General features: G+C 53.9%; 10 protein-coding genes across 10 annotated transcripts; 6 read left to right on the forward strand and 4 right to left on the reverse strand.

Annotated features, from left to right (window-relative positions):
• Positions 1 to 920: 920 nt before the first annotated feature.
• JCM15063_002557 (uncharacterized protein) lies at positions 921 to 3,915 on the reverse strand (the record flags this gene model as incomplete). Its single annotated transcript, XM_076677657.1, has 2 exons — positions 921 to 3,631; positions 3,729 to 3,915. The coding sequence occupies 2 exons, from the start codon at positions 3,913 to 3,915 to the stop codon at positions 921 to 923; spliced, it is 2,898 nt and encodes a 965-aa protein (XP_076535355.1).
• A 1,966-nt stretch (positions 3,916 to 5,881) lies between these two features.
• DIM1 (putative dimethyladenosine transferase) lies at positions 5,882 to 7,378 on the reverse strand (the record flags this gene model as incomplete). Its single annotated transcript, XM_076677658.1, has 8 exons — positions 5,882 to 5,898; positions 5,979 to 6,111; positions 6,189 to 6,584; positions 6,655 to 6,748; positions 6,830 to 6,991; positions 7,062 to 7,073; positions 7,147 to 7,185; positions 7,257 to 7,378. 8 exons carry the CDS (start codon positions 7,376 to 7,378, stop codon positions 5,882 to 5,884), a joined length of 975 nt encoding a protein of 324 aa, XP_076535356.1.
• A 198-nt stretch (positions 7,379 to 7,576) lies between these two features.
• JCM15063_002559 (adaptin domain-containing protein) lies at positions 7,577 to 10,307 on the forward strand (the record flags this gene model as incomplete). Its single annotated transcript, XM_076677659.1, has 8 exons — positions 7,577 to 7,623; positions 7,691 to 7,922; positions 7,990 to 8,235; positions 8,307 to 8,643; positions 8,713 to 9,092; positions 9,169 to 9,537; positions 9,615 to 9,869; positions 9,948 to 10,307. 8 exons carry the CDS (start codon positions 7,577 to 7,579, stop codon positions 10,305 to 10,307), a joined length of 2,226 nt encoding a protein of 741 aa, XP_076535357.1.
• A 339-nt stretch (positions 10,308 to 10,646) lies between these two features.
• JCM15063_002560 (mago-binding domain-containing protein) lies at positions 10,647 to 11,405 on the reverse strand (the record flags this gene model as incomplete). Its single annotated transcript, XM_076677660.1, has 2 exons — positions 10,647 to 11,208; positions 11,293 to 11,405. 2 exons carry the CDS (start codon positions 11,403 to 11,405, stop codon positions 10,647 to 10,649), a joined length of 675 nt encoding a protein of 224 aa, XP_076535358.1.
• A 342-nt stretch (positions 11,406 to 11,747) lies between these two features.
• Positions 11,748 to 12,944, forward strand: JCM15063_002561 (uncharacterized protein; the record flags this gene model as incomplete). Its single annotated transcript, XM_076677661.1, has 4 exons — positions 11,748 to 11,753; positions 11,876 to 12,348; positions 12,413 to 12,756; positions 12,832 to 12,944. 4 exons carry the CDS (start codon positions 11,748 to 11,750, stop codon positions 12,942 to 12,944), a joined length of 936 nt encoding a protein of 311 aa, XP_076535359.1.
• Positions 12,945 to 14,946: 2,002 nt separating this feature from the next.
• JCM15063_002562 (peroxiredoxin-like family protein) lies at positions 14,947 to 16,964 on the forward strand (the record flags this gene model as incomplete). Its single annotated transcript, XM_076677662.1, has 5 exons — positions 14,947 to 16,083; positions 16,153 to 16,524; positions 16,589 to 16,664; positions 16,737 to 16,798; positions 16,872 to 16,964. The coding sequence occupies 5 exons, from the start codon at positions 14,947 to 14,949 to the stop codon at positions 16,962 to 16,964; spliced, it is 1,740 nt and encodes a 579-aa protein (XP_076535360.1).
• A 374-nt stretch (positions 16,965 to 17,338) lies between these two features.
• On the forward strand, positions 17,339 to 18,682 carry PHS1 (enoyl-CoA hydratase PHS1; the record flags this gene model as incomplete). The annotated part of the gene is made up of 7 exons (XM_076677663.1): positions 17,339 to 17,577; positions 17,645 to 17,716; positions 17,779 to 17,860; positions 17,935 to 18,056; positions 18,155 to 18,226; positions 18,292 to 18,362; positions 18,429 to 18,682. The coding sequence occupies 7 exons, from the start codon at positions 17,339 to 17,341 to the stop codon at positions 18,680 to 18,682; spliced, it is 912 nt and encodes a 303-aa protein (XP_076535361.1).
• A 405-nt stretch (positions 18,683 to 19,087) lies between these two features.
• Positions 19,088 to 22,424, forward strand: JCM15063_002564 (uncharacterized protein; the record flags this gene model as incomplete). Its single annotated transcript, XM_076677664.1, has 5 exons — positions 19,088 to 19,544; positions 19,629 to 19,931; positions 20,008 to 20,789; positions 20,871 to 21,158; positions 21,231 to 22,424. The coding sequence occupies 5 exons, from the start codon at positions 19,088 to 19,090 to the stop codon at positions 22,422 to 22,424; spliced, it is 3,024 nt and encodes a 1,007-aa protein (XP_076535362.1).
• Positions 22,425 to 22,635: 211 nt separating this feature from the next.
• PEX14 (Pex14p) lies at positions 22,636 to 23,875 on the forward strand (the record flags this gene model as incomplete). Its single annotated transcript, XM_076677665.1, has 3 exons — positions 22,636 to 22,926; positions 23,081 to 23,365; positions 23,441 to 23,875. 3 exons carry the CDS (start codon positions 22,636 to 22,638, stop codon positions 23,873 to 23,875), a joined length of 1,011 nt encoding a protein of 336 aa, XP_076535363.1.
• A 1,008-nt stretch (positions 23,876 to 24,883) lies between these two features.
• Positions 24,884 to 26,378, reverse strand: MET22 (3'(2'),5'-bisphosphate nucleotidase; the record flags this gene model as incomplete). Its single annotated transcript, XM_076677666.1, has 5 exons — positions 24,884 to 25,069; positions 25,155 to 25,409; positions 25,488 to 25,972; positions 26,044 to 26,193; positions 26,261 to 26,378. The coding sequence occupies 5 exons, from the start codon at positions 26,376 to 26,378 to the stop codon at positions 24,884 to 24,886; spliced, it is 1,194 nt and encodes a 397-aa protein (XP_076535364.1).
• Positions 26,379 to 26,604: the final 226 nt, after the last annotated feature.

Genomic DNA, 26,604 nt, shown 5'->3' on the forward strand with positions numbered 1-26,604 from the left:
TCCGTCCCTCAGGCGGGAAGAAGGGGATTGAGATCACTTTGGACGCCTGAGAGCCGGGATCGACGCAGGGACGAACGGGCATATGGTCGGAGCGAGCGAAAGGGACAGAAAGAAAAAGAGAGTGAGCGATGGCGACAGACGAGAAGAATGAGGACGGGAACGGCGACGAGAGGTGTGAGGGGTGCGAGAGCCAGGAGTAGGGCACAGACCGCCAAGAGAGTGAGAGAGAGAGAGAGAGAGAGAGAGAGAGAAAGGACTCGCAAGTGAAGGTAGTATGGATACCGCCAAGACCGTATTCGGAAGAGGCGGTCGAGGTGGAGTGAAGAGAAGGAAAGCAAGAGCAGAAACGTTCTTCCCCAGCTCTCAATCTCTTCTCTCAGAAGGTCCGCGGTAGATTACGGAGCGAACGTTAGCTAACGAGAGGTTCGTGCGAATGACGCTTGTGAAATTGCTCGCTCGCTGCGTTGAATTGACCATTCGTCCATGTACGCTCGATACCGATAGTAGTCTGCAGTCGAGCTGAGTAGCCCTGAACTTGGGCCAACTCGATACGAGATCTGCGAAGGATCAAGAAGGACGATCGTCTAACGTTTGACGATGACTGCAACTCTCCAAGCTTTCCCCCGAACACCCAAGACAACGTCCCAGGTCGCAGATTTACGGCCCAAACGGATTTCAAGGAATCTTTCTCAAAGAGGTCTCGACTTGTTAAAAACGAAAAGCAAAAACAGAAATTGAGGAACTCTGCAGTGTTTCGTTACAAGGAGCTTATCAAACAACAAGGTTATAATATGTAATAAGGAAGTACAATCTGCGATCTAAAAGAATTGAAAAAGGGAACCCAGAATACAGCCTCGAAAGGGCAAAAGGTTAAATAGATAAAAGGGGGATAAAAGAGAATGCCTGAAACTGCAGTCGGTTTAGCTTTCTTCGTCGGTAGTGATCGAATCAGGGATCCTGCCCCAACTCGTCAACCCAACGATCTTAGCTGAATCGACTTCGTCTTCCTCCGTTTCGGTATCACTCCAACGACTCATCATACGATGTCCTTGTCTCAATTGTGCCAATCGATTGTCAAATTCGACATCCTCCTCCTCCTCATCGTCGTCGTCATCCTCGTGTCCCTGGTTGAACTCGGTTGGGATGGACAAGGAAGGAGACAATTGAGACAGTTCTTCCGAGATACTCCCGTCTTGTCCATACGCAGGATCGAGACTCTCTACCACGATCGGTGTCGGAGCAACTACCGAAGGTTTCGACGCGGGCATCGAAACTTGATGGATCGATTGAAGCGCGGGAGGTTGAACAAGAGGAGGTGGAGAAGGAGAAGGAGTCGTCGTCAATTTCGGTTTGAATTGAGTTTTGGTCGGGGTACGACATTGTTCCGAATCAGGTCCGACCGTCTTTGCGAACGATCGACCGAGTGGTGAAGGGGTGAAAGGTGAAGTCGGGTTCAATCCGAATGACCCGGTTTCGGTCGTCGGGATGGGTAACGAAAGCGTAGCAGGAGGAGCTATCGAAGCTTTGCGAGTACTGCGAGAGGCAGCGAACGAGTTGTGGGGGAGATCGTCCGAAGCGAGAAGGGCGAGATCGACATGAGCCTCGCTCGTAGGAGGGAGACAGCGGGCGAGACGGTTATCGCGTGCCGGAGATTTGACCTTGTTCCCAACCGATGCAGAGGCGTAAAGTCCAACTTCAGGGACCGAGGCTGAACGCGGGATGAACGTCGACCCAGGATCGATCGAGAGCTGACGAGTTCGTCCGGCATTGTACGACGAGGCTCGTGACGTGCGCGAGGGAGAAGTCGATTCTGTCAAGCTGGTCGGCGGGACCGGGATATCAAAGTACGAGGGGGCGGGGAGAGGTGGGCACGAATCGAAATCGTGGCTCGACGAGTGCAGGTGTCCAGGCGTCGAAGATTTGCGTCGTCGACCGCTTGCGAAAGTGTGAGACAACCCGGGCGGAGTCGGCAAGGCGAGGCTCGACTCGGACGAGAAGGAAGTTCCAGTCGAAAACGAGTCCGAGCGCGAAGTCGAAATCGAAGTCGAGGAAGACTTGCGTCGACGGTCTACCGTAGCTGAACACGGAACCGCAGCGAGGGGATCCACAGGCTGCGATGGCGAGATCGTCGACGGTTGCGGGCGTTCTGTCGACCTGGGTATGCGACCAGCGGAGCCAGGGTTCGGCGCGTTCATGCGGTAGTTGAGAAAGTTCGAGTTGGCGGTACTCGCAAACGAAGACATGGGCACCGGCGGGAGAGGTTGCGAAGGAGGGGGCCCGGAAGTTGTAGGTGTCGAGACCCGCGGACTGAACTTCATTTCCCACTGCGTGTAAGCTTTTCCATCCTCATCGACCCTCGGCACGACCGACCACGACACTTCGAGATCTTCGGGTCTGTTGTAGCTCTTGAGGCAGATAGTGATACCGTTTCGTCCCATAGAAGCCTTTCCCATGTCCCTCGACGAGGCGTTGAGTGTGTCCTTGACACTGATTCCAATCGAGTTGAGCGAGCCAGCCGAGGAAGGGCGCGGAAGGTCTTCAACCGGCTTTGACGAGGATGGTCGAGACGAGACAGCTGACAGACGTCGGACGGGCGAACTCGTTGCGGTCCTGTCGCCCTGGAGTCGACTGTTTGCTTTCGCCTTTGCCGCCTTGACCTCACTGATCGGAATGAGGGCAGGAGAAGCAGTGTTCCACGTTCTCGTCGATTGCTTGAGAACTTCGGACGGGTTGACATCCTCGGCAGATTTGGCGCGCGAGAAAGTGACTGCCTGAACAATTCGCGGAGATTCTTCCGATACTGTGCGGCGATGGACGCGGCTGACAGGAATCACGGTTGGGAACGTCGGTAGATTGTCGCGCAGGTCGGGCGAAGCGTCATCCTCCGAAGTTTCGTAGTGGGAAGAAGACGGATACGAGCTCTGTGCAGGGTTTTTGGGGGCAATGATGTCAATTGGGACATTCTCGAATCGTCGCGCGAGAGATGACACAAAACGAACCCGAGAGATACGCAGTCCTTCGAGCCGGCTCGCGATTGAACTCGCACTGCTCTTGAGAGAAGCTTTCTCGAGCTTGCTCTTGGTCGAAGACTCGTCCGAAGCCCTCCTCGCTTTCGCCGTACTGCCCATCGGCTTCTTGAGTGGGAAGTGGGCAAAGTTTGATGCTCCGGGGAATCCTAGGTCGAGAGGCGGCGGTGGAGATCTCGGGCGAGACGTTCTCCGCGGTTGCGACGGAACGGGCGTTTGATCGAGGTCGGTGGTCGGTCTTGCGCTCGCAGGCGGTTGCGAATCGTTGATCACCGTCGAAGGCATCGGTGCTGGTCTTCGTTCCGAATCGGGAGTAAAGGTCGAAGCCGAATCGGTGCGAGTCACGATCGGATACGAGATCATGTCTTCGCTGACTTTCCTCGCATGACCATAAGACTGTTTCAACGGCGCTGACTGGAGAGAGTATTTGCGATAGGTGTTTTGGGGTGCCGATGGCTGGCTACTCGTCGAGGCATTGGTGGATGCTGCGAGAGATTTGATGAATGGGATCAAGGATGGCGGGGACGAGACTGAGGCGGCATGTCGGATGCGCGGTTGCTGAAACACGGCATAGCGTCCATCGACACGACGATCGTTTGATTGAGCTACGGAGCGAGAGAGCGAGCGCGAAGACAGAGACAGGGGGGCGTGTCAGCGAGATCGGCACCACCTCGTTGGGGCACCAAGCCGAGTATCACTCACCTCGAGCGTCCTCCAGGGCCTGCACGGTTCCCTTCATACCTTCGGGCATGTCGATGCCGCCGAGTCCAAGTCCTTCCTGAGGTCCACGGTTCGCAGGCAGAGGCGGATCCAACGGAGATCCGGCCGTGCCAATTCGTGGAGCGTCCGGGATCGGCAGTACGCTCGGAGCGACAGCAGCGAGCGACATGGACCGCAGACGAGTGCGCCCGACGGAGACCGATCGAGCGTAGGAGTCGCCGTGAGGACGAGCGCGAGAAGAAGAAGCTCGCAAAAGGTTGCAGTACCGGGAAAGGCGATCTCTTGATTTTTCGGTTCTCTTGTCGGATACGATCACGACTCCCGCCTCCAGAAGCTTGAAACGAGTGACTGGGGTCCGAGTATCGAAAGAAGAGAACGAAGAGCGGGCGGAGCACCAGGACAGTTGCGAAGGGAGAGAGTGCTTTCGTTAACGTTCTTCTCTACAGTTGGCGCGAGAGAAATTCGGTCAAGTCAACTCTGCATCACTTCGCACGCGAGCACTAGAGAGGTCACAATCGAAGCGGCTTCCGCACACGGAGGAGCGCGAGCGAAAATGAAAATCCGCCCTGGCCAGCAGGGACCAGGGTTTCCTGCACTGGGTAGGTGGCGGCTTTCTGCGAGCGGACTCGCCTTTGTCTCATCCGCATCATTACCCAGGATGGAAACTTGCGCCGAGCACATCGATCCGTTTTAGGGAAGTTCCCGAGGAAAATAGCGTTTGAGAAGGCTGCGGACGGACCGCTCTCTACAGGATTCGCTTCCCACGACCGAAACGCCACTGCTATTCGAGGTTTTTGGCGCAACCCATTACTCTTTCGACAAGTACGGTACTGTAGCCAGTCTTGCGAGGTCCCGTACCAGCAATAGACCACGGCAGAACAAGTCGGCAGCTTTTGGAAAAGCAAAGAGGTGGCTGACACCGAGCTTCTCGATCGCCAACATCTCCGCTTTCTGTGCATTCTCTCGTTGCTCGGATTTAATTGAAAAAGCGCTGATCTGTCACCCTGCGAAAAAAAAAAAAGCAACAGCTCACGATCGTTTCAAAGGTGGACTTCGGAAATGTATGTAGGGAGATGGCGAGCAGAGCTTGCCACGCGAGGTTGTTTCGACACCACACAAACACATACGTACATGGACAAGTCGGGTTGTGTTTTCGGTCTCCAAACTCGGTCAGAGCGAGAGAAGAAGAAAGAAAAAAACGCCTGCGCATCGAACCGACATCGTTGATCAAACCTCACTACAGTAGCCCTCGCCGAGTCGCAAGCTTCAGCTTTGAACCTTCGGAACTGGCGCACTTCAACACTTGGTTTTTCTCGGACTTGTTGCTGCTTTTCGAGCAAAGCAAGCTTGTTCGGTCTCCATTTTCTTCTTCTTCTTTCTTTTCTGTCTTTCTTGCCTCACAAGGCTCCGAGTTGCGTGTGCTGTCGTCAGTGTTTTGGATGTCTGTCGATCTTTCAATATTTGACCGAGAGCCTACAGTACGAGTCTGGAAAATTGGCTCTCGGTACAGTACGTAAATCGCGAGGCCTCGGTTCGCAGGACTGTAAGTACGTATGTACGACACTCACAGAGCCCCTCGTCGATGAAATCTTTTCCCCTCCTCCCCCTCGACGACTCTTGACGACTCGCACAATTGTGGGAAAAGATCGCGAGAGGCATCAAACTGAAGAGGACTCGAGAGGCATGGGACAAAGTTGCAGGAATCCCTTTTTCCTCCACCGAGTCTCTTTTTGAAGTACTGTAAGGGAAAAGAGAAAAAGTCTATTGTCGGGCTACGCTACAGTATATAGCAAAATTGGTACTGTGACCGAGGCTTGCACCGCTTCTCATCCTCGGTCTTCGACTGGGAAAACCTTGCACTCTCTTGTCCTGAACCTCCCAAAAGGAGTTCCCGAATCATAGTTGATACAAGAGACATGCAACCTGAAACTCGAGAGTTTCCACCTAAGTTTTAGTCGTCTCCCGGTACCTTGCTGCATCAAGCCTCTTTCTCGTGACAGCAGAGAGAGAGAGAAAAAGCTTGGTAACTTCTAGAGCGAGTAGTATAGTATAACAACATGTGATAGAAACGAGGAACGATTCCCTGTCGGAAACACGAGGCGTCGGAAGAGAAGCAAACTTGAGAGTTTTTCTCTTCAAGCGAAATGAATCCCTGTAAGCGTTCCTCATAATCAACAATCAGTTCCCGAGAAACGTAAAGCAAGCAGCGTGAAGGGTTGAATTCAAACTGACCGTATTTGTGAAAGATGGTGAGCAGTTTCAAGAAATCGTCGACATCCATTTTGGACGCTCGTTGTTCCGAGTATCCAGACTCTTGCAGAATCTGATCGATCAATTTGCCCATGTCGAACCCATCCTCGATGATCTTTTTTCGTTTTTGGTAACAAGCGACGAGTCAGTTCAATTACGGGTATCGATGGAAGAGAGAGGGGGGTTACTCACTTTGCCTTGTTGAGCACACCAAGCCTTGTAGTTGCTCTCCAACACGCCTTCGACTCCTTTCGCTTGGAACGAACTCCGAATCGTACGGTTCTTGCGCGAGAAGGCGATTCGAGTCAACCCATCAAACTCTTCGAAACTGACCGGAGGTGGAGGATCGAGGGGTACGATCCGTACGACCGAACTCTCGACCAACGGGGGAGGACGGAAATTGTTGCGACCGACTTTCATGATGTGATCGACTTTGGCGTACAGTTGAACGTTGACACTCAATCGGTTCCACAAGGAATCTCCTGGACGGGCAACGAGTCGCATGGCAAACTCGCGCTGGAACATGAGGATTGCGACTCGACAGATCGGACGTTGTGACAACAATCGAAACACGATCGCGGACGAGATCTGAGAGAGAGAGATGCGTCAACAACAATCCTGGAAAGAGAGAGAGAGAAAAAAGAAAAGACGCGCTTACTTGGTAAGGGGTGTTGGAGATGCACACGTCAAAGTAGGGCAAATCAGTCTTGATGAAATCTCCTACGAGAATGTTGAGTTTCTTTTGTTCCGGCCTTTTTTTTGGTCACGGTAAAACGCGCGTGAGCTTTGAGCCCATGGAGATAAAGTATTTGGGGTGGATGAACGCGACTCACTTTCCCTGAACACGCTTGGTCAACTCTGCGGCCATACGAGGATCCATCTCGACGGCGGTACACAGTTTGCATTTCTCGAGGATTCGAACGGTCAAGTTGCCGGTACCGGGACCAATCTCGAGTACGGAATCGGTCGAACGCAATCCTGCCTTGTCGACAATCCTGTATGCAAGGGGAACCTGCGAGTAAGACGACCCGGTCCAAGGGAAGGAGAGAGAGGGAGGCAACGAACCCTTGAGCGACTCTGGGTTCGAGCGAGAGGGTCGTAAGTCAGCCAGTGCCACAAGAGCTGAGAGAGAGGGAATGCAGGGACCGACAGAGGGTTCTTGAGGATGTGCTGACCGAGGGAAGCGGTGCTGTGCAAAAGGGAAAAGCAAACGATCAGAACTGCAAACTGGCGATGGTTGGGAAGGGAGAGGTGACGCACTTGAAGATGGGATTGAGAGCACCTTTGGGTCCATCACCTGATTTGTCCTTGGCCTTGTTGGCGGCAGACGCGGTGCCTTCTTGCAAATGGCGGTTGAACCGAGATGAAGTCGCTCGAGGCATCGCTCTAGGTTTCGCGGCTGGTTGCAGGTAAGGACGAGTTGTGCAGCCGCGTGTGTGCGTACTCGCGAGCGAGACGAGGGCGAGAGCGTCGAGGAGGACGAGTGGTTGATGCGAGTTCGCTTTCGAAGTTGCGAGATCAACTCGCCTCCACCGCCTCGTATTCCACAGCTTGCTCCAACGCGTGACTCTCGGCTCGACATGGCGACACGGACTAGAGCAGGACCTCGCGTCCGAGGCGAGAACGCGTGAGACTCGAATGCTCGAGCAACGCCGACTGCGGCACCGCTAACACGTCTCTCTCTCTCGCTCCAGAGAACTCCGGGCCGACTTGAACTCGCAGTACCGCGACCCACGCAAAGAGGCGATCAAACGCGTCATCGCGAGCATGACGGTCGGCAAGGACGTCTCGGGCCTGTTCCCCGACGTGCTCAAGAACATGCAGACCGACGACATTGAACAGAAGAAACTCGTGTACCTGTACCTCCAGGTGTACGCCAAGACGCAACCCGAACTCGTCATCCTCGCCGTCAACACGTTTGTCAAGGCGAGTCATGATCCCTCCCTATCACCCACGATCTTGAACCTGACCCGCGCTCCGGATCTCTGAACAGGATACCGAGGATCCAAACCCATTGATTCGCGCACTTGCGATTCGCACCATGTCGTGTCTGCGTGCCGAGAAAATCCTCGACTACATCGCCGACCCCCTGCGCAAGTGCCTCCGAGACGAGAACCCGTACGTGCGTAAAACCGCAGCCATCTGCGTCGTCAAGTTGTACGACATGCGGCCCAGCCTCGCGATCGAGAATGGATTCATCGAGAGTCTCCAAGAAATGGTGACCGACTCGAACCCGATGGTATGACTTTAATCGCATCTCTTCTTTCAAGACGCGAGCTCATGGCTCTCCCCCCTTTGACTATCGCACAGGTCGTCGCGAACGCAGTCCTCGCGCTCACCGAGATTCAGGAATCGGACGAGAGTTCTCCCATCTTTGCACTCGATTCCAACACCCTCTCGCGTCTGCTCGTCGCGTTGGGAGAGTGCACAGAATGGGGTAGGATCGCGATCTTGGGCGCAGTCGCCAAGTATGTCGCCGAGGACGAGAAAGAGGCCGAACACATTTGCGAACGTGTGATCCCTCAGTTCCAACACGCGAACGGATCCGTCGTCCTCGCGGCGATCAAAGTCGTCATGATTCACTTGGAACGCATCACGAGGGAAGACTTTGCTCGTTCGATCCTGCGCAAGATGGCTCCTCCTCTCGGTAAACTTGTCCCCCCTCTCTCGCCCCTCGTGAACCACCTCTCACTCACGCGATTCTCTTTGGTCTCAGTCACGCTCGTCTCGTCTGCACCAGAAGTTCAATGGGTTGCATTGCGCAACATCAACCTGATTCTCCAGAAACGTCCCCAAGCCCTTTCGAACGAGATGCGAGTGTTTTTCTGCAAGTACAACGATCCGCCGTACGTCAAGGTTGAGAAACTCGCCATCATGAGCAAACTCGTCGAGGACAAGAACGTCGACACGTTCCTGTCGGAACTGAAAGAGTACGCATCCGAAGTCGATGTCGATTTCGTCAGGAAATCGATTCGAGCGATCGGGCAATGTGCCGTCAAGATTGAAGCGGCAGCGGAACGATGTGTCAATGTCTTGCTCGACCTCATCTCGACTCGGGTCAGTTATGTCGTGCAAGAGTCGATCGTCGTGATCAAAGTCTGTCAACTTCTTTTCTTCTTCTACCGTGTTTGCGCAAAAAATAAAGGTCTGATACCAAGAATTGATTGACCAGGACATTTTCCGGAGATACCCTCACCAGTACGAAGGCATCATTCCAACTCTGTGCGCATCGTTGGAAGAACTCGACGAACCGGAAGCGAAATCTTCGTTGATTTGGATCCTGGGAGAGTACTCGGCCAAAATCGAGAACGCGGCCGAACTCATCTCGACGTTCCTCGACTCGTACCAAGACGAACCGGTTCCAGTCCAATTGCAAACGTTGACGGCAGTCGTCAAACTGTTCTTGACTCGTCCTGAAGAGGCACAAGCGTTGGTCCAAAGGGTGTTGGAACTCGCGACGAAAGGTGCCGACTCGGCAGATTTGAGAGATCGAGCGTACATTCAATGGAGGTTGTTGAGTTCTGATACCGAAGTCGCCAAAGTAATTTTTTTTCCTCGTTGACACTCAGGTTTGTCGAACCTGAGCTGACTTTTCTTTTAACCGCGCGAAAAAAACAGAACGTCATCCTCGCGTCTCGACCACCGATCAGTTTGCCAACGACTTCAGTACCGAGTGGGTTGCTCGACGAACTCATTTCTGAACTGGGTTGTCTCTCGGCCGTGTACCACAAACCCACCCAAGCGTTCGTCGCTGGAGGTAAACTTGGAGCCGACCAAATCTCGAGTATGTCGAAGAGTACGATGGCACGTGCGAACGAGACGAGCAAAGAAGCGGCATTGGCGACCGTCATGGCTGGACAGAAAGCAGAGAACGTAGGGTTTTTTTTTTTCTTTTCTCAATCTTTGGTCAACGTGTCCATGCTGATCTTGTTTCAACCTGGGAAACGACAGTTGCTCGATTTTGACGATGACGAGGAAGATCAAGTCGGCAACAGTCTCACCGGGGGAGGTGGAGCTTCGGCAGACTTGTTTGCACCTCCTTCTGCCAAGAACGTGTCTTCGAACCCTCTCGACGACCTACTCGGTCTCTTTGGAGCTTCGGAACCTCAACCTTCTTCGACGACTGCTCCATCGTCGTTGAGCACGAACGATCTCTTCTCGAGCGTGACGCCAACAACGACCTCGACAACGCACAATCACTCGAGCGGAGGACTCGATGCGTTTGCGTCGCTCGACTTGGGATCTTCCTCTGCTCCAAGCTCGAACGGTACGAAACCAAGTGGCAACGGGTTTGATGATTTGCTCTTCTAAACATGCCTCTATGAAAACAAAAACATTGGCGGATTTCGCTCGCGCCCTCTATTTGTCTCTCCTTTCACTTCACTTTTTGTCCTCATGTCTTTCAGATGTTTTCACCCTGCACATGATCAAACGATACCCCCCCTCGTCTTTCCCTTCTTCATTTGTCTCGCCCTTTCCTTTTCTCTTACTGTGCGAGGTTTTTTTTTTCGTTGTTCGTGCCTTTGAATTGCCGGCTTGTAATTCGTGTTGCTAGTCCCGAAACCAAGGTTGCCGATCCCTCGTCGAGTCGAACCACTCCGTTTCTTGGTTGTCTCGGCGTGGTCGTTCGTTGCACATGTACCAGGGTTTTTACGAAAGTTCGAGTTTGGCGATCTCGGCTTCGAGTTGTTCGAGTTTGTCGAGTTTGTCACGTTCGGCAGGTTCCAAATTCGTTCCAGCTTGCACCTTGTCTTGCAACTGTTGAGTCTGCTTCAGTTTCTTTTTCAGATTCCGTAGTCGTTTTGCAGGATCTTCAGTCGGAGCTGTCTCTGTTGTCGTTGTCGTTGTCGTCGTCATTGTAGTGGAAGCGGTAGGCACTGTGGATTCAACTGCTGCACTAGAGGGTGATTCATCTTCTTCATCGTCCCAACTATCCTTGACTTTGGTCGTTGCTGCTGCTGTTCGAGTCGATTCACCATCCTGTTTGTCCTTGTTGCGTTTCGCTGCATTCCTCCTCGCACTCTTGCCCTGACTTGCTCCCGATCCCGACACGTTCGCCAAAGCTTGTTGCACGAGTGGATTCGGTCTCAATCCAGGTACGGTCCCTTTCGTCTGTCGATGATGATCGAGTTCGAGTTGTTTCTGGGAACGAAACAACGTGACATCTTCTTGAGGAGTGAATCCAGGTCGAATCTTGATCTCTTGTCGTAGCCTACAAAACACGCACATCGAAAAGCAACTCGTCTGACTCAGGAGGAACGCGCTTCCAAGAGTGGATGGGCGGGGAAGTGCGTACGAGCCATCGGGACGACGAGAAGCTGCGATCACGCGTTGTCCATCGTGGTTCTTTGAGATTCCGGAATTCGATCGATCCGGAAAGATCAGGTTCATAGGAACTCCTCGAGACATGGTTGTTACAGTTCTGGCTTTGAAGGCGTTGGATGATGTGAAATCAGAGGTTGCGCGAGGATCCAAAATTGAAACTACAACTGCCCAGCCCGGACGCTAATGTTTTTTTGATTTGATTTTGATCTCTCTCTTTCTTTCTTTCTCTTTGCTTTGCTGTCTTGATCTCGACTCTGTGCGACCGTGGTTGGTTGACGGTATTGCGCCCAAAACTTCGACTAGCCCGACATTCGATATCGTCGTCTGCGGCTTCCGCTCCCCCCCACACAAACAAGATTCGAATTCGAGTTGGCCCCGCGTGGTTTCTCTCAACAATCTCTCACTCGTGAAAAAACAGCCGCAAGGATGGACGTAAGTGCACAGAAACGGACAGTGGAATCACGTCGGAATCGACACAAGAAACGTTGGGACGATGTAAGGCGACAGTTTTTCTTTGCGTTGAACGATCGATCTAATCTTTGGATCTCGAGTAGGGAGCTCAAGGTCGCGAATGGTATGCGGATACGACCACGACGACTACGACGACGACTACGACTGTCGATGGGTTCGAGACAGGTACGCAAGCGGGAGGGCAAGGTGGTTCGTTCTTGACCGGGTTCCCAACTGCGACGAATGCGGGCAGCAGCAGCAGCACTGGATACAGTGATGGAGGAGGAGGCGGTGGCAGCAACCAGGGAGGAACCACGTTCACTTCTTACCTCTCGCCGACTTATACTGGAGGAAACGGCGGTGGCGCTTTCACAACTACGTATGTGACGGCGACGGCGACGGCGGCGCCAGTACAGACGACTACAGTGTATGGAACTGGAGCGAGTCTGGTCACGCAGGGCGGCGCAGGTACAAGCTATGTCGGAGGAGGATCTCAGGTCGCAAGTCAAGGCGGAGGCCAAACGTTCACGACCGAGATTCAACAGAATGGTCAGGTGACAGTCGTCGTCGTAATCAGGTCTGTCGATACATGGCTCACCAGCGCCGTTTCCTTCTCGAGATCTGACTCGCTCGATTGACAGTTATGAAAATTCCCCGACTCCGACTTCGACCGTTTCGTACTCGTCATTAGGGAGTCTCTCGATCTCTGCCCTGAACAATGCTTCCTCGACAATGTCTCTCAACACTTCTTCCTCAACTTCCTCCCTTGATGGAGGTTCTTCGAGCTCCGATCCTGCCCTCTCGTCTGGAACTTCTGTCCCGGGCTCCATCTCGCCCAATCTCAAGCAGAACAATGCGCTGTCTCCCGGAGGCATCGCTGGCGCCGTCGTGGGTTCAGTTCTTGGTGCCCTCTTGCTCCTTCTGCTCGCATTGTTTGCGATCCGGAGAGGCAGAAGAAAGGGACTCGAGGATGAAGCAACCGGCAGTGAGTTTTCACACATTCTCTCTTTCACTTGCCCGACGAGTAACTGAACATGCTCTCTCGATCGTTCTCCAACAGTGATGGGGCCTGGCGGAGATTCCGATCCATTCTACGGCCAAAGCGGCAACGGAATGGCTTCGGGAGATTTCGGTTCAAATCCAGGTCCCATGATGGCACAATCCTCGCGCTGAAGAAAGAAAAAACCCTTGAGCTCAAACCCTCAATTTGCCATCAAGAAATACTCATTCATATCTAAGCTGATTCTGTCTACGGCTCCATCACATCCCCAATACCTTCATTATGTCCACTGATACCCGTTGCTGTCCCTGACCCTTCCCTTCATCGGCATCCTCGTCCAAGAGGCGCAAACGGAACCGCATAGCTCATTAGAATCCTTTCGATAAATTCGTTGCTGTTCTCTTACACATTCATCTGTCCGTATATTACGTAGCCGCCGTTCGTAGACTATACCCTTAATCATTGTCATCGTCCTCTGATGAGTCAAAAGGAGATTTGTCTCGAGGTTCTTCGGTGTTTGGGCTCTGATCACTGTCGAACTTTTGTTTTGCTCTAACCACTCGTAAACGCGTGCGCAGAATACAAGGAGTCCTGCCGAGCGATGCTTGCAATGCTATGCAAGTGCACTCGAACTGGAATGTTTGGCTCAAGAAGGCTGGTTCTTAGAGTCTGAAGAACCTTACCATTTCCTTGCTGACTGACTGGTTTCTCTCTCGGTCTTCATTATCACTTCATTGACAAGCACAAATCCCTATCGTTGGAATTTCCGGCCTCGTCCTCGTTGGCAAGGTTGATTCAAAGTTTGGGAATAGTGCAGACACGTCCAAGCTTTTCCCGTGAACTCTCGCTGGTGCTCGAACGACGTTGACCGGTGTGTATCTGAGTACACCTGACTGACAGTATCGAGGGTGGTCCTTTACAAGGATCCCCCATTTTTTACGAGACACTAGACCATCGTTCGACCGTTGCACAAGGTTTTTTCTTTCCCCAAGCTCGAAACCGTTTTCAAGAACAGGCGGAACCGGAGTTTTCGGGAGAAGCAAAGGCAACGGCAGGAAGAATACTCGTTCGAGTCAATTCGAGCATCTTATGAGCACCTGCAAGTTTGGCCCGTTCGAAGAGGCCTTTGAGAATCCGGTCTCGCATCGAATTCCTCCGTGCGCGGACATGCGGATTCGTCTTCTGACCCGTCACGTTTCAGACACGAGACTCGCAGCAAAAGAGAGGAAGAGAATGGGAGAGAGCGAGGAGGAAAACGTGGTACGACAGCTCACGCGTCTCAAGTTTGCAGGAGCAGGACAGAACACACGCCAGAAAAGACTGTACCTTGTCGTACTGTACTACTGTAACCAACTTGAAGAGAGCAACACGGGCTCTCGAACGTAAGACTCGGAGGCAGGAGGATCGACTCGAGGTGGAAAACCAGAACGGGCCTAGACCGTTTGGGAAGGTTACAGCTCGTTTATGAACCTTCATTTTCGCCAATTCTGCCAATCGAGGATGTCCTGCGAGACTCGTATGCCTGAGTCCAGAAGACTGTGATAGGGGAACGCTCTGGCTTGGAGAAGCGCGTAGCTACACTGAAGCGACATAAGTTCGAGAAGCCGGAGAGGTAAGGAGAGGTGGGAAAAGCGACAGAACGTACATAGAGAAGGAAGGTCGGCCGGGAAGAGGGATCAGCTAAATGACGCAACGTAATGAAACTGGAATGGTCCCGCCACGAGCGGGTAGTGAGACTTGCCTATTTCAGCCGGAAAACCTGCGGACAGCGGGCTCGCTTTACCTCGTAGTACCGTACCTTGATCTCGAACCTCGACTTTCCAATTTTGAACATCCTCCCGCAGGCCTGCCCCCCCTTGCAGCATTTGTCCCCTCCTTCCCCTCGCTCGGTTCTCCGCCTGCCGATCAGCACACAGCACACCTCGAGTCTCGAAATCACGCACCAGCACGCCCTAGTCAGCGACTCGTCTGTGGTCGAAACCAGTCGAACGAGTGGAAATTGGGGAACTCCGGACAGACACAGCACCGCACTTTCGAGGAGGCTCGATCAGTTTCTGAGCATTTCCTGCGCTTCAGCAGACCTGCGCGTGTCGCCCTCGGTGCGAGAATAGCCCAACCCGATCCAGATTCAGTCAAGCGAGCGCAGAAGCCCGCAACTCGCGCGAGGCAGCAGCGATGGCCACTGCAACGCATTCCCGCTCTCCGTCCCCTTCGCCCTCGACCTCTTCGGCTAGTCGAGCGCTGCATCCACCACCGAAATTGCCGCTCCCACCCTTGCCTGGTAGTCGCCTCTCGTTCGATCCGCGACAGGCGAACCACGTGATGCGCCCCGTGAGCCCAGCGTCGCAGGCGACTACGATCGAAGACGATGAGCACTACTCGCACGACTCTTCGCCAGCTTCGACCTCGCCCTCGTCTCTCACGCCGACTCTGCCGGTCACGCCGCGGTTGCACGAGGATAAGCAGCTCGCGTTTCCGCAGTCTCCTTCACGACCGGCTGCACCTCCGCCTACTACTGCCTGCCCTTTCCCTTCGATCAAGCGCAACCCCGACCGGACGCCCTTTGGACGGAGAGCAGAGCACGATGACCGGCTCGAGCGGGAGCAGGAAGGACGTCGCGAGGGCGAAAGTGAGAGTGAGAGTGAAAGCGGAAGCGACGAGGGGGACGATTGCGGGTGTGGGACACCGCCAGCAGGGTATGACGACGACGACGACGATCTCGACGTGCTCGACTTTGTCTTTCGAGATCAGCAGCTCGCGCGCAAAACCCCAGCTTTTCCGACTGGTCCGAGACAGGCAGGCGAGACGGGACTAGGCTTGTTCAAACGGCCAGGGATGGAGGGGCTATCGCTCGAGCCTGCAGTTGCGCCACGGCCACAGAGTTCGGGACAAGGCGTGCCTCCCGTCTTGTCGCCTCCCTCGATTACTCTGCGACGACCTTCAACTGCTCCCGCTACGACTGCACCGCCGAAATCTTCTCCATCCCCGTCGCCTCGATCGTCCTCCCCTCGTACCCGAACACGAACGATCTCGACCATCGTGCACAAACTGCGACTGCCGAAACCATCATCGTCCGAATCTGACGACACATCGACCGACGAAGAAGCGCGCGACAGCGACGAGACTGCAGCCGAGCGGATACAGCGGAAGCGACGGGCAGCGAAGCACAAGAAAAAGTTTGATCGGTTCCTGATGCCTACCGAGGAAGAACTAGAACAGGCGCGCCAGTGCGAGCTTGTGGGCGAGACGGGAGTCAAGGTCACCCTCGACGACTTGATCAAACAGCGCGGCCGTGTCGTATTTGTTGCCCTCGTACGTTGCCTTGTCCGTTTCTGCTCGGGAAATCTTGACCTCATACTGACCGTGCACTGCGGTGATTAGCGACATTTCTGGTGCAACCTGTGCCAGCAGTACGTGCAGGCGTTGCGAGAAACAATGCTCTCGCTCGTCGCGTTCCAGAACTCGACCGAGAACCTCTCGTCTACCGCGTCGTCGGTGTCGGTCGGTGACTACCACGAGCCTCGCGCCATCATCCCGCCACTGTACATCGTGCTCGTCTCGACGGGTTCTTACAAGCTCATCCCGACGTACCGGCAGCGACTCGATTGCCCGTTCCCGCTCTACGTCGATCGATCACGGACATTGTACAAGACGCTCGGTATGACCAAGAGCAGTCTCAGCATGGGCAAAGAGGACGCCAAGGGAAGTTACATCAAGAACTCGAACTGGGAGAACATGGTCAACTCGACCATGGTGAGTTGGTCCCACTCTGCTCTAGCCATGGTTCCTCGACTGATCTTGCGCGCTCGGTTTCCAGAATGGTATCGCTATGCCGCGCTACCCTGGTCCACAAGCACAACTGGGAGGAGAATTTGTCTTTACCTACAACAAAGGTCAGTCGAGTGTCCTTGCCGTCACTTTTTCGTTCGCAAGCTGAAATATTGCCTCTGTCTCGATGGAAACAGAAACCGATTCGGTCAGTTGCGAATACGCTTCCCGAATGCACACGACGCGTGCACATGCCGAGGTACGCAACGAATCCTGACCGTGTCGCGCTGGACTTTGTACTGATGGATTCGGCTTGCCCTCGCTGACTACAGATTCGCGAATTGTTCGCTGCCGCTGGCGTGCACCTGAACGACGACGATGCCGAATCCGTGTACGGCCAATCTGTACATTCCCACTTGTCCTGAACTCTCTCTCTGGATCCCTCTCTTTCGACTTTCAATCACAGCCATTCGTATTCATACACGATGCTTCCTATCTGCCAGCACGTTCTGTAGCCCCTCCGTCCATTATCGCCGTGTCTTTCTGCTCAGTACATATCTGTTGTTTGCCTCAGTGTAACCCATGTCCTTGTTCTCAATCAATAGTAGAGATAATCGAAGAGTAACGATTGTAATTGCGCCATTTGACAGCACGTGGTGTGTTGTAATCCTCATGCCCCGCGCGCGTTTGCCGGTCGCGTCGACCTTCTCTCTTCGCATCTCGTGCCCCGGTCGTCTTGTCCGATCTCTGACGAAAACCCCCACGTCGGTGTTTGACCTCCCGCATTTAGCTTCGAACTATGTCTGTGTCGCACGCGTCGTCGTCGTCGAGTCGATCTCGACGAGACTCGAGTTCGCCGATCAAAACATTCTACCTCGTTGCGTACAATCTCGCTTCAGCAGCCGCATGGACCTACGTCTTGTCCCTCGTCTTCAACCACATGCTCGGTCAAGATGGGTACACTGGAATCAAAGAATTGATTGGCCGGGAGGGAACGATTGAAACGCTAAACAACCGAGCGAGCTCCGCATTCGATCAGTGAGCTCGCCTCTTTGACGAATCCTTGCTTTGTAACCGAGATGCTGACATATTATGGGAATCACAGGTTTGGCGAGACGGTCAAATGGGTTCAAACTGCTGCTATCCTTGAAGCCGTTCATTCGGCGACTCGTCTCGTGTGAGTGTATTCATCTCCCCTCTCCTCGTATTCGTCTAGCTGACGTGTGCACTCGCCATCAGACGATCACCTCTTGGTACAACGGTCGCTCAGATTGCTTCACGATTGTTGATCGTGTGGTACGTATGTGTTGTTTTCCCCACTGTGAGTTTCTCCTTCAGATTCGGGAACGACGAAAATAGAGATTCCTTCCTACCCTGACACAACGATACCTGCAGGTCCCGCGTACTCCGTTCTACGTCTCGATGGTCACGGCATGGTCATTTGCCGAAATCATCCGGTACCTGCACTACGCTACCAATTTGCTCAAGATCAAAGTTCCACTTCTTGAATGGATTCGGTACGACTTTATTTTTTCCACACTCTTGAGCGGTGCCGTTTTAGATTACAGCTCGGAAGAAAAAAGACTTACTGAGCGAGAGGAGCGTTCACACTCAGGTACACTGCGTTTTACATCCTGTACCCCGTCGGAGCTGGTTCCGAGGCGACGTTGATCTACTTTTCCGCAACGTACGTGCTGGCCTCGCCCACTCTTGATCCGCCAACAAAGATTGACTCTCTCGAGGATTTTGCAGTCACGCTCGAGACAGGGTCGGACCGATTGGATACTTTGCCACCCTCGGATTGACCGCCTTCTGGCCTCCAGGTACGCTCTCGTGTGTATGTGTTACATGACTCGGAGGTAGACTGACACGCGCAAGGGTTATATTAGCGCTCGCATTCATGATGTCACACATGCACGTTCAGCGTCGCAAGCATCTTGGCAACAAGACTCGCACCTCGGTACCGGTCACCACGAGTTCCGACTCGAACAAGGTCAAGCGAGATGGTCCTCCGACGAGCCCCACGAAATCGATTGCACCGAAAGACATCACTTCGAAACTTGGATCTAACAGCATCATTGAATCGACTGCGACTGATATTCCGGCGAGGAGTACGAGGAGTCGAGCGAGGGCTTCCAAGTAAAAAGTCTATTCTCCTTCCCTTCCTCCTTTCTCGAGGAACAGCATCTGGATATGCGGAAACTTTTAATCCATTTATAACCCTACCCCAAACACTCCTTTTCTACTAAACATACCTTTTGATTACATTCTGAACTTTTGCTTGATTTCGTATTTCGACTTTCTTGACAGGCGTGACAATCCTGAATCCCGTATACCTGATTTACCGCTACGAGTCTCGGCGCATGCGAAAGAGAGCGAGGATTACGGTTCGAATGATTAGTATGTAATTCGAATATTGAAAGACTAGGGTGGGCAATTGTTTTCAAACAATCGATCGAATTCTTTCGTCCTCGCCCACCAGACCGTCGATTTGCACGCCTGGTCGTTCGCCCGCTACGGAGATCCAGCAGTCGTCGTCCTGCGCTACATGAACGGACTGTGCTGGTGTGCGTGCTCGTGCGAGCGGTGTCGAACGGCGGCGTTGTCGCTGCCTCGACCTTCGTCCTCGCACCGACCCGTGTCCCCTCCTGCCCGCGTCGCACCACCGATCCCACCACCCCTCTCGCTCGAACCTGCACTCGCACCTGGGGTCGACTCGAGTGCTGAACAGGTCCAAGGTGAACCTCACGGTCGTCATCGGTACCCGGACAAACCCAAAAACCGTAGACCGCCTCCGCAACCGCTCGCGGATGGATCCCCAGCGCCACCACCTCCACCGAAACCGACACTACCTCCAGATGGTTCCGTCAAGACGTGCCTCGCAGTAGACCGCTACGAAGTCACTTGCGACGAAGTCGTCGTAGGCGGCTGGAAAGGAAAAGTCGCGAGATTGTGGTGCTCGACTCACGAGGAGGAAGAGAAGAACGTTCGTACGAGCTTCTGGAGTCAGTTTCGAGAGCCTTCTCTCCCTCTCTTGGGGCGCCGAGTCGTGAGGTGGTGTGCTGACGCAGCTCTCTCTCCTTTCGCAGATGCAGTTTCGTCTCTCCCTCGACTCTCTCGATCGTCTCCATTGCCATCACCATCAGAAATCACGACGTCAGGATCGTTCCCAGATCTCGAAGCATGGGAACAGACTGCGAGACAACACATCGAGTTGGCGAAACGAGCGTTCGAGAGTTGGGAGTACCACCGCGAACATTTCGCCGCGAGTGAGGTCGATCTCGTCGATCGGTTGGAAGGTAGAGGTGAAGGACCCGATGGGACAGATCTCGCGCGCGGTGCGTGGGAGGAAGTCAGGTTGCGTGGCGAAAAGGCTGAAGCAGTGCTCAAACGTGAGTTCCTCTTCCAAGCGCTGTTAACCGTATCGATTCGAATGTTGATCGTTCTGTGGTCGTTATTTATCCTCAGTCATCATTCGAAGATCACACTTTCTCGCATGCGATGCAGAAGATGCACTGTGGCTCCTGCATACGGATGGATGTCCTCACAACTCGTACTCTGGGTGCGGGTACGGTACGCCAGGATCGTCCGACGAAGGTTCCGACGAACACGACAGCGACACGGGATGCTCGTGTTGCTCGCACCATTCGCACTCGACGTGTGACCATTCGCACTCGCCTCACCCTCACCATTCGAACCACCACCATCGTTCGGACAACGAGAAAGCTCCTCACAATCCACTTCGACCTCCCGGTTCGCCCACGCTGGCCCCTGAAGACGAAGAACCGGATCCATTGAACGCGCTCGAGACGTTGAGGCGGACCGAACTGCTCGAACTGTTGAGTCTCACGGGCAGTCACGCGAGTTTCATTCGAGAAGGCAGGAAGAGTGTCGAACGGGTCCGGATCGTCGAATGCTTGTTCCGCAGGCTCATCTCGAGGGACGAGGAATTGCTCGTCAAGGCGTACCGAGGGGGCCACGATCACGTGTTGAGATTCTTTGAGGATCCCGCGCTCGTCTCGTTGCCAGCATTGGCACGGTTGCATCACGCGCTGCAACGCACGTCCCCGACCGAACTCAAAGAGGCAATCATGGACGCATTCAGGGCGATCGCGTGGGAAGAATCCGGCGCGACCGAAACGGAGGACGGGGAAGAAGGAGTCGGGATGCAAGTCCTGGGAGGATGGGTGTACAAGAACCAACTCGAGAGGAGTATGACTCCGAGGGAATGGAGTCACTTGTACGATCTCGTCAGTTACCTTCCCTTTGTTCAGGTATTCTCTCCACTTTGGCCCAGAGTACCAACTGACGCCTTTTGTGGGGGAGTTCAGTGCGCTTGTCCGGGATGTGCGACGAGGTGTTGCATGCGGTTTACCGACTTGGCATTGATTCGGCGACTGACGGTCATTCCTCATGGCCCTCATCCGCCACCATTCGAACTGTGGGCCGAGGACGACGAATCGGACGCTCAGAAAATCTTCAAGGCGCTCGACGTCGTGTGGTGCGAAGGCAAAGAGGTCGATGATGAAGGCAAAGCGAGGAGGATGAGACTCGGTGGCGAGAAAGGGCGCGAGGTGTGGGCGATCCGAGAAGAACGCAATTGGGCTTTCCTCAAAATCGTCAGTCCATGCTCTCTCTCTCACTCTTTTTCGCGAGACATGCTGACAGTTTAAAGAAATCAATCTTGGCAGTCTTTGAGTCACCCTTATGCCATCTCGATCCTGCACCTGCTCGCTCAACATTTCACGCTCCTCGCAAGGTCGCGAGTCACGCCAAACCACGCCCTACCGTACTTCCCGATCCCACCGCCCCATCTGTTGTGGACGAATCGAGTCCGTCACGCCCCGACGAAAGCGGCCTTGACGAAACCTCCTCCCGAACCTCCGTTGCCCCATTCGTCCGCGATCTCGATCGGTACGCTCGCGTCCACCCCTTCGCCGTGGCGCGCGTACCCGAACGCGTTCAACTGCGTCGTCCCTACCTCGCAAACGATCCACGCCGATCTCTTGAGCGGGTTCGACACGCTCACCTGTCCCGAGAAGGAACAAGATTTGGCGCCGTTCGACGACTGCTACGAATTGCTCGTCCTCGATGCACCGGTACCGAGTGGGTTCGCCGAAGTCGAGAAGTACCTCGCACGTCCCCTCGAAGCGTTCGAAGTGTTTCTCGCTGGAGTCCTCAGTCAGGCCTGTGGACTCAAAGTCCCTGATCCGGCTGAACTCGCACTCGAAGGGATCATTACTCGACTCGACGAACAAGACTTGTCATCGTCGTCCTCCTCGGTGCCGACCTCGGCGACAGATGGAGGTCCAGTCGTTACTGACCCGCACCCGCACCACGAAGTCACGAACGTGTTGACTCAAGACGCGACGAAGCGGATCCTGTCGGAATTGAAACAGTCGGCGCTCGAACATGGAGCGGTCGAGAGTTTCTTGAGGGGGGACTTGGTATGGGATTTCGGAGAAGTGAAAGGCGTTACGACTCCAGCCCACAAAGGTTCGGGATCGACTCAATCGGCGTCGGGAGGAGGGGGAGGCAAGAAAGGAAGTCAGGGAGGGGCCCAGTCGGGGGCGAACGGGACCGCTGCGCATCAAGCAAGAGACCAAGTGTTTGCCGGAGTCGACCTCAAGAAGGTGGGCAAAGATGGAATCGTCGCACCTCCATTGCCTCCGACCGGAGTGAGCTCGTCGGCGCCCGCGATGAACGGAACGAAGAAAGTGAGCAGTGTCTCGAACGGGACCAAGTCGAGCCACCACCACGGTCAGAAAGCGAACGGGAACGGGATGCACACTGGAGCCGCGGTCAAAGACAAGAAGGAAAAGGTGCTCGAGGGACTTCGAGACGACAAGCTCGCGTTGCGACTCGCGAGGAGTTTGTTCAAATAGTGGATTCTCAGTCTCTCTCTCTCTCTCTCTTGCATGTTGACAGTAACACATACTAGCATTTTATTCGAAATCAAGCATGGTTGTCCGATACAGGAATCAAAGAGAAAGTTGAAACGGCTACTTGTGATAGCCGGAAATGCGTGGCGCCAATTCGGGTAACGCCTGCCGGTCACTCGACTCGCGTTGCTCCAACTCGCACTTGAGATAGGAGATGTCTGACCGCGCAGCGCTCCTCTCGAGCGCGATCAGCTTCCTGCGAGACCCATCGACGTCATCTTCACCGCTCGCCCAACGAATCGCGTTCCTCGAATCGAAAGGGTTGAACCAGCACGAGATTGAACAAGCACTCGCGGCGGCGAATGGAGGACCTTTGGTACACCCTGCGTATGGAGGACCCCCTAGATCGCAAGTCGGACGAGAGTTTGAACGCGATTGGCGAGATTGGTTCATCATGTCGGTCGTCGGCGGTGGGGTCGGATGGCTCGCATTCAAACTCGCACAGGTACGTGGCTTTGCACATTGTTGTATCTCTGCAAGACACACCATTCGACCCGACATGAACCGCTTCCGTTTCGAGCAAGATCCGTACACCCGATCACACGCAGGCATATTCGAGACACTCCACAATAGAGAACTGACTCTTGGATCTGTTACAGAAATTCCTCCTGCCCTCGCTGCAACCGCCGTCCGAAACCGACCTTGAAGCGTCTCAGAAAGCACTCGAAGCCAAATACGACGAAGCTGCCGACCTACTCAAGACGCTTCAAGCCTCGACCGACGCCGTCGCCGAATCTCTCGATGAGCAGAAAGTTGCAGTCGAGCGAGAACTGGACCAAGTGAAGAAAGCCGTCGAAGAGATGCGCGAAGGCGAGAGGAAACGCGACGAGTGGTCAAAAGGCGTACAGAGGCAAGTCGACGAAATGGCCAAGAGCCTACCCACGGTACGCTTGAACAGTACTCTCCTCTTCTTCTCGCGTAGGAGAAGCGACTGAATCGCGCATCCCTAACCCTGCAAGCTCCTCGAGAAGCATTCGTCGACGCAATCGTCCTCGTTGAACGACCTCCAATCCGAATTGAAATCGCTCAAATCCCTCCTGATTGCGCGAAGACCTACCCCTTCTTCCCCCTCGACTTCGACTGCAGGTTCCCCTGGCCTTGGTTCTGCCGCCTCCACCACAGCAGGAGGACCCACCTCGACCTCCCCCTTTGGAGTGCCTAGGACGCCTACTTTACCCGCTTGGCAATTGAAAGGATCTTCGGCCGCGAGTCTCGCCACACCTGCTTCGAATCCCGCCTCGTCTTCCTCAACTACTCCCGCTGCGACTTCGACCACCTCTTCGAACGCAGAGACTCTGGCTCAACCAGAGGATCCGAGTGCGAGTGGCATTCTCGTCGAGAAACCTGAAGGAGACAAATCGGAACCTCCTACACCAGGTACCGAGGAGAAATGATAGCTTTTTGATTTTGCAATGTTGTAAACAAACGATCGCTCCGGAATTTTCAAGCATTTCTCGAAGCCGGAATTTGGGAATCTGTACCTTCAGTTCGGGATGGGAAAAATGGGAACGAGGCGAGAGGAATCAACTGCAGGCGTCAAGCGTTGAAAGACAGCTGTTAGGAGAGATGGTCCGAGCGCATTCGAGGGAGCGAAATCAGAGGATCGCGCTCTTGGTAAAGCTCAAGTTACCTGTTTTCGTTGCAGCTCGTCCGAGTAGCCTCGTAAGGATGGTAGGGTCTTCCTGAACACGAAGTTATTCTATCTGGCCCTGTTCGCTTTCTCAGCCTGAAAACTTGGTGACGCGGCCACACCTGTGACACTGATCCCGTCAGGTTCCAGGATACGCAAACGCTCTAAGTGTCTAGCTGAGACACTCTTGTAAGGCAGTCTACAGAGAACTGGTTGAAGTGTAAGGAAAAAGGGAATTCGAAGAACCCCGGACCCGTTCGTTCTTTCTTTTTCTCGACCAGTCTCATCGTCACGCAGAACGCACACGTTAGGGTACCCGTCGATCTCTCTTTGGAACTCGGCTCTTCTCAAACTCACGGACGCAAACTTGCTTGTACCGAAGTCACCCGATACAGCATGAACGAGCTCCGTATACTAATCGCCACACATACATGTACAGGCCGTTTGTTCTCGAATGGACATCCACCGCAGCTCGTAAGGCGTCGACTACACTACTGGCGTCATCAATCCGACTTGCGAGTTTTGGAGGGGCCAAGAACCGGCCAAAGTCAGATATGGCTCGGTGTATCCCAAACACTTGGCTCAGTCTGTCACTCAGCAGATGATTCCGAAATGGTACAAAAGGTACTCTAGCATATTCTCGATCAAGGGGAATTTGCCTGTTGGGAGACTTCGGACATGTCGCACGAATATCCTCGATCTCTACATTTGCTTTTATTCCGCAAACAGCCAAGGAACTATAGAGCGATTCTCGACTCAAGAAACGGGGGGTCTAATTACTTTCCTCGACCGCCTGCTTGACTGCTTGAATCACTTTTGCGTGCCAGTCTTTGTGGGCAGCGACAACACCTTTGTTTTCCTTGAGGGTGCGTCCGACTGAGAAATCAAGGGGTTTGCCGTTCATGTCGGAAACGATTCCACCTGCTTCTTGTACCAACAACGAACCCGACGAGTGATCCTGAGCGAACAGATGCAATGTAGAGGGTGAACAAAAAAGTCCCGGTCGAGATTTTGGAGAAGAGGAAAAAAAACGAGAGGTTTACCCAAATCTTTTCCTCATACGTGTCAGACACGGGTAGACGCAGGTAAATGTCTCCATCGCCTCTCGAGATTGAGCAGTACTTTGCCTGACTGTCCATGCGCACACTCGGTTTCGTAATACCGAGCAGGGACGCGATCCGGGCATTCGTGCCGTGGTCACTGTGACCCGCTTCAACGGATTCGCAGAACGACGCCGCTTCGAGAGACGGCAGCTCGTTCATCGTAATCTTGGTCAACTCGGGCGACGAGAACGATCGCTGAAAAGTGCGAACATGACAGCGAGAGTGCATAGGTCAGAACCCCCTTTCGCGAAGAGGGGGAGGAGGAGAACGTACTTGGAAAGCGCCTTGACCTTTGACGGCAACAAAGAGAGCACCCTTCTCGCCTTGTGGGTTCTTCGGGTCGACGGGCAGGTTCGGGCAACCCATGACTCCAAGAACGACCTGACCTTGCTCGAGCAATCCGAGACAGACGGCGTACTGTCCCCCACGCAAGAACCCTTTCGTACCATCGATAGGGTCGAGAGCCCAGTGTCGACCTTGTTTGCCTCCAGTCGAGTTACCCCGGTCGATGATGTTCAACCATTCCTGTTCGGATTTCGAACTGCCTTGACCTTTGACTCCGTCCCAGATCGATTCCTCGTCTTTGATCGGGAGAGATTCAGACAGTGCCTCGTTCGCGAGTCGAACAATGTTTGCTTTCGTCGTCGCGTTTTCGGGAGTGTGCAGTTCGGTCGAATCTTCCTCACCGACGATCTCGTCGGTTGGGAAATGGTTGAACAACAAAGACGAGATGAGCGCTTGCGAAGTGTAATCTCCAACTTTCGAGTCGCTCAATCAACGTCAGTCCTCTCTTTCTTCTTTGGCAGGGATGCGAGAGAGCGAGACTGACCCGTGACGGGACTCTTGTCCTTCTTCTGCACTCCACCACTACCGATCAATTGGTCCTGAACTTTCTGTGCGACGAGAGAAGCCTTGAGGACTGCCGAAATGGCGACGGCTTGTTCACGAGAGTACGCAGTCATGGTCCACTTTGTCCTACCTGAAGGGCGCAAGTGATCAAACACAAGTCGGGTGCGGTGAAACAGTTTTGAGAGCGAGCGGGAAACTTGCTGATGCGGTTGGAGAGTTGTACAACGAAGTCGTGATCGGCGAGAGGTAATTTTCAGGGGCTACCGCTTCGGATCCGTTGACCAGCACCGCCGACTCGACCGCAACTGACGACATTGATCGTTCTGCTAGCACAATAGCAACCTCACAGCCAACAGAGACCAGGGTAACCGAATTCAGGAAGGAGCCACTCTCTCTCGCGCAAGTTCTCCAGCTCTCGAGGCAACAGCTAGTTTGTAGGACACGAGTCGCACTTTGTCATTCCACCCGATTCTCTCTTTCGAGCAATCTCTCGTACTCTTTTCTGCTTCTCCCATTTTTGTGGGCTCTTCTTGATTCTTTT

This window comes from Sporobolomyces koalae (assembly GCF_050403365.1).
Source record: "Sporobolomyces koalae JCM15063 DNA, S_koalae_JCM15063T_v1_ctg9, whole genome shotgun sequence".
NCBI lineage: Eukaryota > Fungi > Basidiomycota > Microbotryomycetes > Sporidiobolales > Sporidiobolaceae > Sporobolomyces > Sporobolomyces koalae.